This window comes from Scyliorhinus canicula, chromosome 2 (assembly GCF_902713615.1).
Source record: "Scyliorhinus canicula chromosome 2, sScyCan1.1, whole genome shotgun sequence".
In the NCBI taxonomy this organism is placed as follows: Eukaryota; Metazoa; Chordata; class Chondrichthyes; order Carcharhiniformes; family Scyliorhinidae; genus Scyliorhinus; species Scyliorhinus canicula.
In genome coordinates this window covers 243,252,114-243,261,543 of record NC_052147.1, presented here as the reverse complement: position 1 = coordinate 243,261,543, position 9,430 = coordinate 243,252,114, and the positions used below count along the sequence as shown (strand labels likewise).

Genomic DNA, 9,430 nt, shown 5'->3' with positions numbered 1-9,430 from the left:
CTAGTTTTCCCGCTCTCTTGGGATCCAGCCTCTGAGACAGTCAGAGCCCGTGAGCAACAACTAGCACATACACCATGTGGTAGTATGATAGTCTGGTCAGGTTAGCCTCAGGTATCCAGTCAGGTCAGCATAGTGTCAACCCACAGTTAAAGTATGTATAATAGTTAAGAGTTCAATAAAATCGAGTTGCACTTCTTCAAGTGTTCGAAGCCTGTCTCTCTCACTGCTGCAGTAAACGCAGTCCTCGCAGACCCAGCTTACCCAACACATCATCCCTCGGACTGATCTGTTCCCTGTAAGAACACTATTCACGATGCCCTATCCTGCTCTTGCTCATGTATTTGCTTTGTTTAACCCCTGTACTGTACTGTACATATCCGGTTCTGTAACCAATCAGTTTGTCGATGTACCATTTGTCAATGTTCTTTGTTGATTTTTCTTTTTGTCTGCTATGTACGTACTGTGTACGTTCCCTCAGCCACAGAAAAATACTTTTCACTGTACTTCGGTACATGTGACAATAAATCAAATCAAACATTGGGATCGATATTCAAGGATATATTTAATCGCAGTTGGCAACTCTGGTCAATAGCCTGACTGCAGTGAAACAGTGACTAATCTTTAAATGCCAACTCCTAGGCTGGAGTGACTCCCCCCCCCCAAAAAAATATACTTTATTCGTAACTTTTATAAAAGTACAGAACAGTTCAACATTGAGGACACATAAAATGCTAAGCAGATCAGTTTATTGCCATATAGGAATGGTGAATGTGAATTACCTCAAGACATTTTACCGGTCATATTTTATTGCCAGACATAGAGTCTGGGGAGGGCAGGGTTGAACTTTCCTGAGGTGCGTCACTCAGTCCTGGAGCCCCGCCCCCCCACGGGGGGGGGGGGGGGGGGGGGATCACGTGATCAGCCGGCGGCTGGCTGATTGACTCTTCCCTGGCGGGAACGCGGGCCACGTGACCCGGAGTGGCGCGAAATCGCAGGCGCGCGGGAGCTTGGTGGCCGGTTGCTGTTTGAATCGCCGCCTGGAGAATGGACGTGAGGGAGGCCGCGCCAGGAGCCGCCGGGCAGCAGGTCAAGGACGAGCTGGCCGAGAAATGTCAGAAGCTCTTCCAGGATTTCCTCGAGGAGTGAGTGGATTTGGCGGCGCGGGAGGGCGGCGAGGAGACCCCGGGGATGAAGTGCCGGTGCACCGGCAGCAGCTTTACTCCCAGCCCGGGGACCCTCACACATACCGGCCCCGGGAGACTGGGCCCTTCTCTCATTCGGACAAGGGCTTCTTCCAAACCTCGGCCCGCGATGTGCTGCTGCCGGAGCAAGTCGGGGGGCCGGGGCCGCCGCCGCCGCGGTTCAGTCTGGCGGCCCGGTACCCGCTCGACAAGATCGCCTCAGACAGGCGAGTTAGACCGCGGACTGCCCCCCCTCGGAGCTGAAAGCGGTCCCGGCCCTGCTTGTCTGAACTTTTACTGAAGTTTCAAAAGTTTCCTCTCCCCAGGAAACTTTAAAACTTTGTTCCATTCACTGTTCACGCCGAAGCCCTGGCGAACTATAATTGTGTTATTATAATATACTGTTAACATGATAAAATTGCTTTCGAGTGTGGGAGCAGGGGTGTCTTGTTGCATTTATACAGGGCTTCCTTGGTCAGGCCACACATGGAGTATTGTCTGCAGTTTTGGTCTCCTTATCTGTGGGAGGATGTTCTTGCTCTGGAGGGAGTGCAGGAAAGGTTTACCAGGCTGATTCCTGGGATGGCAGGACTGACGTATGAGAGATTTATGATTATACTCGAGTTCAGAAGAATGAGGGGGGGGGGGGGGGGTTGCCTAGAAACCTATAAAATTCTAACAGGACTGGACAGGGTAGACGTAGGAAGAATGTTCCTGGTGGTTGGTAACATTCTCAGGATACGGGGTAGACCATTTACGACAGAGATGAGGAGGTATTTCTTCACCCAGAGCGTGGTGAGCCTGTGGAATTCGCTTCCACAAAGTATTCACAGCCAATACATGGGAGGGATTCTCCATTGGCTGACGCCAAATGTCCAACGTCGGCAGTTTGCTGAATGTTGTGCCACTGACCGGGGGTGTAACGTGGGGTGGCCAGGAGGTGGGCTGTCGGGTCGAGGTGGATCAGTTGACTTTTTTAATTCATTCTCGTGGCATATGGGTGTTGTTGGCTTCTCCTTCATTTGTTGCCTATCCCCAATTGCCCTTGAGGAGGTGGTACCATTGCCACAGCCGGCAAGGTCGGCTTCACACGTCGCCAGCAGCCCATTGTGAATTTAGGTCCACGGGTTGTATAGGTGTCGCGCCCCTCCCCGGGCACCCCCCGAGGTGTCCTCTGGCCCCAGCCGACCCATCAACTGTATTAGCACGACAACCAGTGCCATCTTGTTGGCTGGGGTGAGTGTGCGGGCATTGTAATGTGTATATACTGCTGCAGCTTGTCAGCCTTCCAAGTGTCAATCACGGACCTGACGAAGCCCGCATTGTTTTTAATTGGAATCGATTGTGTTCTTTGTGGCGCCAGTGCTCGCCCCTCCATTTGCTGAATCGATTCAGATTCGCTGCCAGTTTTTTTGTCGCGGAAGTCCACGGATTCTACAATGGCTTCAACACTTAGTTTCAGAAACGGAGAATCCCGCCTTATATCTTTTCAAGAAGCAGTTAGGTAGAGCGATTGGGGGCAAAGGAGATCAAAGGATATATGGGTTGAAGGCTGGGTTAGGCTATTGAGTTGGGTGGTCTGCTGTGGTCATAATGAATTGCTCGGAGGGTAGAATGGTCACCTCCTGCTCCTATTTTCTACATTTCAAACCTACTCCAAATCCTGAAAAATACCTCATAAAATTTCAATTTATTTTTCATTTAAGTATTTATGTACCGGCAACCTATGAATAAGTAGCCATCTAAGGATAAACTGCTGGTTGGAACAGAACTCCCGACTCCTGTTCCTGAAGTGCTACAGGCTATTTTCTGTCCACCGTTTGCCCAGGTGTGTCCCGTAGACAAAAAGCAGGCCTCATCCAACCCAGGACAATTACAGCCCCATCAGTCTGCTTTCGCTCATCAGTAAAGTGAGGGAAGGAGCCACCAACAGTTCTATCAGGCAGCACTTCCTTAGCAGCAGCCTGCTCACTGACATTCAGTTTGTGCTCCGCCAGGGTCACTCCGGTCCTGACCTCTTATAGCCTTAGTTCAAACATGGACAAATGAGTTGTACTCTTTGAGGTGGTTGGAGTCATGTATAACACAAAGGAAGATGGGTGATTCATCTCAGTTCCAGGACAACACAGCAGTAATGATGTCCTAGGTCCAATCGTAGTCAGCTACTTCATCAATGTCTTTTCATCACGGGGATGCTCAACACCATTCATGATTCAGATGCCGAAGCAGTCTATGTCCAACTGTAGCAAAACCTGGACAATATCCAATCTTGGGCTGGCAAGTAACGTGCATGCTGCACAAGTGCCAGGCAATGTACATCTCCAACAAGAAAGAATCTAGCAATCATCCTTTGACAGTTATTACCATCGCTGAATCCCCCACTATCACAGACTGGACTAGACATATGAATACTGTGGCAGCAAGGGCAGGTCTGAGGCTAGTTCGGTGGCGAGTAACCCGCCTCCTGATCCTACTCTCCTCCCCCAAAAATGCCTGTCAACCATCTAAAAGGCACTTGCCTGGATGAGTACAGCTCCAACAACACTAGAATCTTGACACCATCCAGGACAAATAGCCTCATCCACAAACATTCATGCCCTCCACCAGCGCCACTCAGTAGTAACAAATGTGCATCATCTACAAGATGCAATGCAAAAACTAACCAAGGTTCCTTAGGCAGCAGCTTCCAAACACTAACCATTGCCATCGAGGAGGGCAAGGACAACAGATACATGGGAACGCTACCACCGAAAGTTCCCCTCTAAGCCACTTTGCATTCCTTCACTGGCGCTGGGCAAAAATCCTGGAACTTCGGCCCTAACAGCACTGAGTATGCCTACACTAACCACATTGACTTCGGCAGCTCACCCACCACCTTCTCGACGGCAATTAGGGAGAGGCAACAAATGAAGGACAAGCCAACAACGCCCATATGCCATGAGAATGAATAAAAAATTCAACTGATGGACAATGCCTCAATCTTTAAAAAATGGCATTGTACTGAATTCAGAATCTTTATAATGCAGGAGGGGGGCCATTTGGCCTTGTTGAATTATTGATAATTCCTATTGGTTTTTGCCTCAGCTTGCCCCGAGGGCACCTGTGCTCTCTCAACAGGGTGCACAGCTTGTCCCAAAAAAAACGTTTGAGACAGGAGTCGAGAAACCAACCTGCCACTCGTCTCTGCTCCACCACCACCAATTCTACTTAGTTTGCAATAATGTGAGGGTTCTTACCACAGACCCTGTCCTGATCCCTCCCTGAAATTTGTTTCCATTGTATTTGATGTTGTCAAGGAGCAATGGTCAGAAAAAATCATTAAGTTTGTAAACTTTAGTTTCAGCTATTATTTTGTACTTCTAATATAGTTAATTTCAAGTGGCAATGTTGGAAACTTTGTCAAGAAACATTGTTTTGCTCAAAGCTCCAGTGACACCAAAGCTGATTGTAATCTGGACCTTGTTGCAGAGACATTACCTTGAGTTGCACACTAGATCACCTTTTTTGAAGGCAGCTTTGCACCATTTCATAAGTCTAATTTTGGTGGTATGTGTGGAAGAAATCTATTTTTCCAGATATAATCTCAGTCTTTCTAAACTTGACCAATATTAGATTTTGTTCTGTAATGCTTGTGAATGATGGTACAGGATGTGTTGAGACAGTCTTCTGTCATGCAACAAAGAAATGCCATTCCTTCCATCAGTGGACCAGACTGCAAAAATGTCTATTTTACACTCATTCTTTCTCCCAGATTTCTGAACAGTGACGGTGAAGTTAAATATTTACATGATGCTGAAGAGCTGATCCGCCCTGAAAGGAACACACTTGCTGTTAGCTTTGTCGATCTGGACCAGTATAACCAGCAACTGGCTACCACTGTTCAAGAGGAATTTTACAGGTGAAATAAATGTAACTTATTTTGCTGCATAATCTATGTTGAAACTTGCAATAAATATTTTTATCGCTACAGATCTCATTAGTTTTGTATATATGATAAATAATTAGTACATTAACATAATTTTTACAAAATTAAGTTTTTAAGAGGAAGCAAATTTGCTTTGTGGAGGAGGAAGCATCAGTTAACTAACTACTTATGCCCCACACAAGAAATCTCAATTGTTACTCTATCTTTTTTTCCAGAGTTTACCCACATCTCTGCCGCGCAGTTAGGAATTTTGCCAGAGACCATGGAAATATTCCACCAAACAAGGAGTTTTATGTAGCAATCCAGGATTTGCCAGCCAGGCACAAGTAAGATAAATTGATTGGAAAGTGAAATTAGAATTGGTGAATTGAGTTTAATCTTTTAAGATAGCTGTTGCATTTAGGTCAAAAGAATAACGTCTTATTATCCAACACCAGTAGGGCATTTTAAACCATGCATTAAAAGTGACTTAATTCAGTTTGCATCAGTTTCTGTTACTGGCTTTGGATGGACATTGTTAGATTTAACTGTATTTATTTTACTGTGATTTACAGAAGAGGAGTCACCAGCTGTAGATTTGAATTTAAACTGTGCTATCACTGTTACAAAGTGTTACAATTTCCAGTTTATGATTCCATGCCCAGTTTCTAATTAAGAATACAAATTCACTGAGGTACAATTGCAAAATTGTGCAAATTTAAATACTTCCAATTTTTACTATATTCATAAGGGTTAATTAAATGTTCTATGTATCAAATGAATATACAAGTAGTGTTGATCGTTCATGATCAGTCATAAAATGCTAAACCAGCTGACTTCTCATTATAAACTAGAATCCGAGAACTAACAGCAGCAAGGATTGGAACCTTATTACGGATCAGTGGGCAGGTTGTTCGGACCCACCCTGTGCACCCAGAATTGGTCAGTGGGACGTTCATGTGCCTCGATTGTCAGACAATGGTTAAGGATGTAGAGCAGCAGTTCAAATACACACAGCCAAATATCTGCAGGAATCCAGTTTGTGCCAACAGGAGACGATTTATGCTGGACACTAACAAGTCACGATTTGTTGACTTTCAGAAGGTGAGAATTCAGCCGGAGTTAAAGTTTACTACCGTTGCTCTTGTGCTATGAAAACATGTTTGGGAATTTTATTCTGGAAAATATCTTGATTTGCTGGTATAGAACTAATTAATTAAAAATAAATTTAAATGTTATTGTGTTTTTCAGGATGGTGTTAAACTTTGAGTAGGTTCCAAAGCAAAGCTTCCATTCATTTTATAAATAAATAAATGTGGGTTAAGTCCACCATACTTTAAACTTACTTGCTCAATAAAGATCTTGTAAATTTCAAAATGATAGCAAAAGCACCAGGCGGGGTGGGGGAGCAGGATATTTCTATTATTTTCCACTGTCCCCACCCTCCAAACAAGTTGAGAAGAAAATATAATGGATGAGCCATCTTGGATGCCCTCATTCAGTTCTTGATTTAATCCCATTTAAATTAAAGAAAGGAGAGCAAATTCCCATTTCCTTGTTTACTAATCAATGATATAACTGAAACAATATTGCATTGCAAGTAGTAAGAGAAAATAAATACACGGTGAATACAGAAATAATTGCAGCAATTTAAAGTAAACCCTGGTGTTTACGACAAGATACTTAAAATTAGTTGATTTAAAATGTTCCATTGGATGGCCCATTCAGTTGAATTTTCAGATTAATTCCTCATTGTTTTTGGGGTACATCTGGTGTTGCATAAGTGTGTGATGTTGAAATTAAGTCTTCACTTCTACATTGGATGCTTTACCTCTTTATAATGCAGCCTCAGCTGACGACACAGTTTCAGTTCTCATTGTGGGGAAAATAGAAATGTTCCTGTGGAAATTAAACTGTTAAAACATAAAATGATACCTTGTATTCAATAAATATATAACTTTGTGTCTTGTACTATTTTTAAAAAATTCTCAAATTTATAATCAAAGGTTCCAAACGCTTTCAACATAAATTTCCTGTGTATTATTGCTGAACTATGTGAGTTTCAAAGGAACTAAACTTAAGCATTACAGTATTGTTTAAACAATGACTGTTTTTCTTCTTTGTTATTCGACTAAGATGCAAAACCTTGACCTTTCAGGTTCGTATTCAGGAAACTCAAGCCGAGTTACCTCGTGGTAGCATTCCCCGCAGTGTGGAAGTTATCTTGCGTGCGGAAGCTGTGGAATCTGCACAGGCTGGTGACAAATGTGACTTCACCGGAATGCTTATTGTGGTTCCTGATGTCTCTCAAATGACTACGCCAGGTATTCTACAAATTAAAGTAATTTGCGACTAAATTTGCGCTGTTTTTAGTATATGAGATGAGTGATAGCGCTTGACATCAAGGCAGCATTTGACTGAGTGGTGGATCAAAGAGCCCAGGCGAAACTGGAGTATGTGGTAAGGGGGGTGGTGGGGAAGAATTCCACTGGTTGGGGTAATAACATAACATAAATATGGTTGTAGTTGTTGGGAGTCAATCACTTCAGCTCTGGAACATGGCTGTAGGTGTTTCAATGGGCAGTGTCCAAGGCCCAACTACCTTCAGTTGCTTCATCATGAGGTCAGAAGTGGGGGGTGTTCACTGATCAGTGAAAATGTTGAACACCATTCACAATTCCTCAGGTACTGGGGCAGTTTGTGTCCATATAGTAATCTTTTGTTAGTGTCACAAGTAGACTTAAATTAACAGTGCAATGAAGTACTGTGAAAATTCCCTAATCGCCACATTCTGGCGCCTGTTCGGGTACATGGAGGGAGAATTCGAATATCCAATTCCCCTAACTAGTACGTCTTCTGGGACTTGTGGGAGGAAACGAGCATCTGGAGGAAACCCATGCAGACACGGGGGGAGTGTGCAGACTGCGCACAGGCATGACCCAAGCCTGGAATGGAACCGGGGTGCCTTGCGCTGTGAAATAACTGAGCTAACCACTGTGCTACCATGCCGCCATTTGCAGCAAGACCTGGACAACATTCCAACTTTGGCTGGCAAGTGACAAGTAACATTTATGCCAACAAATGCCAGAAAGTGTCCACCGTCAACATTTCTAACTATTTCCCCATGACATTGAGAGGCGTTCTCATCACTGAACCCCCCCCCTATTGAACATCCTTTCGCCATGAAAAGGATCAATTATATAAATATTGTAGCTACAAGATCAGAGGCTAGGAATTCTGTGGATGGCAACTCTCCTGAATCCCAAAGCCCGTCTACTATCTAGAACAGGGGTGGGAAAACTACGGCCCGCGGGCCGCATGCGGCCCGCCAAAGGTATTTCTGCGGCCCACCAAGTCATTTAAAAAAAAAATGTTTTTTTTTAAAGAAAATTTTTTTTTTTTTTTTTAATTTTTTTTTTAAGGTTAATGGGGGGGGGGGGGGGGCTGTTAGGTTACTTACTGGTATAGGGTGGATATGTTGACTTGAGTAGGGTGATCATTGCTCGGCACAACGTCGAGGGCCGAAGGGCCTGTTCTGTGCTATGTTCTATATGAGGCGCCCAGAATCATAACCGGGTGAAGTAATTATTTTACTTAATATACGATGCGGCCCTTTGTGAATTGTGAATTTCTGAATGTGGCCCTTGCACGGAAAAGTTTGCCCACCCCTGATCTAGAAGGTGCAAATCAGGAGCATGATGGAATACTCTCCACTTGCCTGGATGAGTGCCACTCCCAACAACACACCAGTTCAACACCCTCCAGGACAAAGCAGTCCACTTGATTGGCACCACATTCACAAACATTCACTCCCTCCACTAACAACACACACTGGCAACAGTATGCACCATTTTTGTGGTGCACCGCAGAAACGTACTTTTTAAAAAATAAATTTAGAGTACCGAATTCATTGTTTTCAATTAAGGGGCAATTTAGTGTGGCCAATCCACCTAACCAGCATATCTTTTGGGTTGTGGGGGGCGAAACCCACGCAAACACGGGGAGAATGGGCAAACTCCACACGAACAGTGACCCAGAGTCGGGATCGAAAACTGGGACTTCGGGGGACCCCTGAGGCAGCAGGGCTAACCAACTGCGTCACCGTGCTGCCCGCACTGCAGAAACTTTCTCAGCCTCCTTCAACAGCATCTTCCAAAAAGCTCAACCTCTACTACTTTGAAAGGCGAGGGCAGCCAATGAGGTGAGTTACTTGTAGGATTCCTAGACTTTGACCTGCCCTGGTAGCCACAGTAATAATGTGGCTAGTCCATTTCAGTTTCTGATCAATGGGAATTCCCAGGATGTTAATTGTGGGAGATTCGGTGATGGTAATGCCATTGAATGT

At 44.5% G+C, this 9,430-nt stretch overlaps 1 protein-coding gene across 2 annotated transcripts in view; it reads left to right on the top strand.

Annotated features, from left to right (window-relative positions):
• Positions 1-940: 940 nt before the first annotated feature.
• The window catches only part of LOC119962072 (zygotic DNA replication licensing factor mcm6-B-like), a 49,397-nt gene continuing 40,907 nt past the window's right edge, over positions 941-9,430 (top strand). Inside the window, exons 1-5 of one of the 2 annotated variants that reach the window (XM_038789923.1) lie at positions 941-1,142; positions 4,933-5,079; positions 5,322-5,432; positions 5,940-6,189; positions 7,244-7,409. In XM_038789923.1, the coding sequence (XP_038645851.1) occupies positions 1,045-1,142; positions 4,933-5,079; positions 5,322-5,432; positions 5,940-6,189; positions 7,244-7,409 (772 nt within the window). In that variant the 5' untranslated portion in view covers positions 941-1,044. The remainder of the gene's footprint in view (positions 1,143-4,932; positions 5,080-5,321; positions 5,433-5,939; positions 6,190-7,243; positions 7,410-9,430) is intronic. The other variant, XR_005459799.1, reaches the window with a different exon arrangement.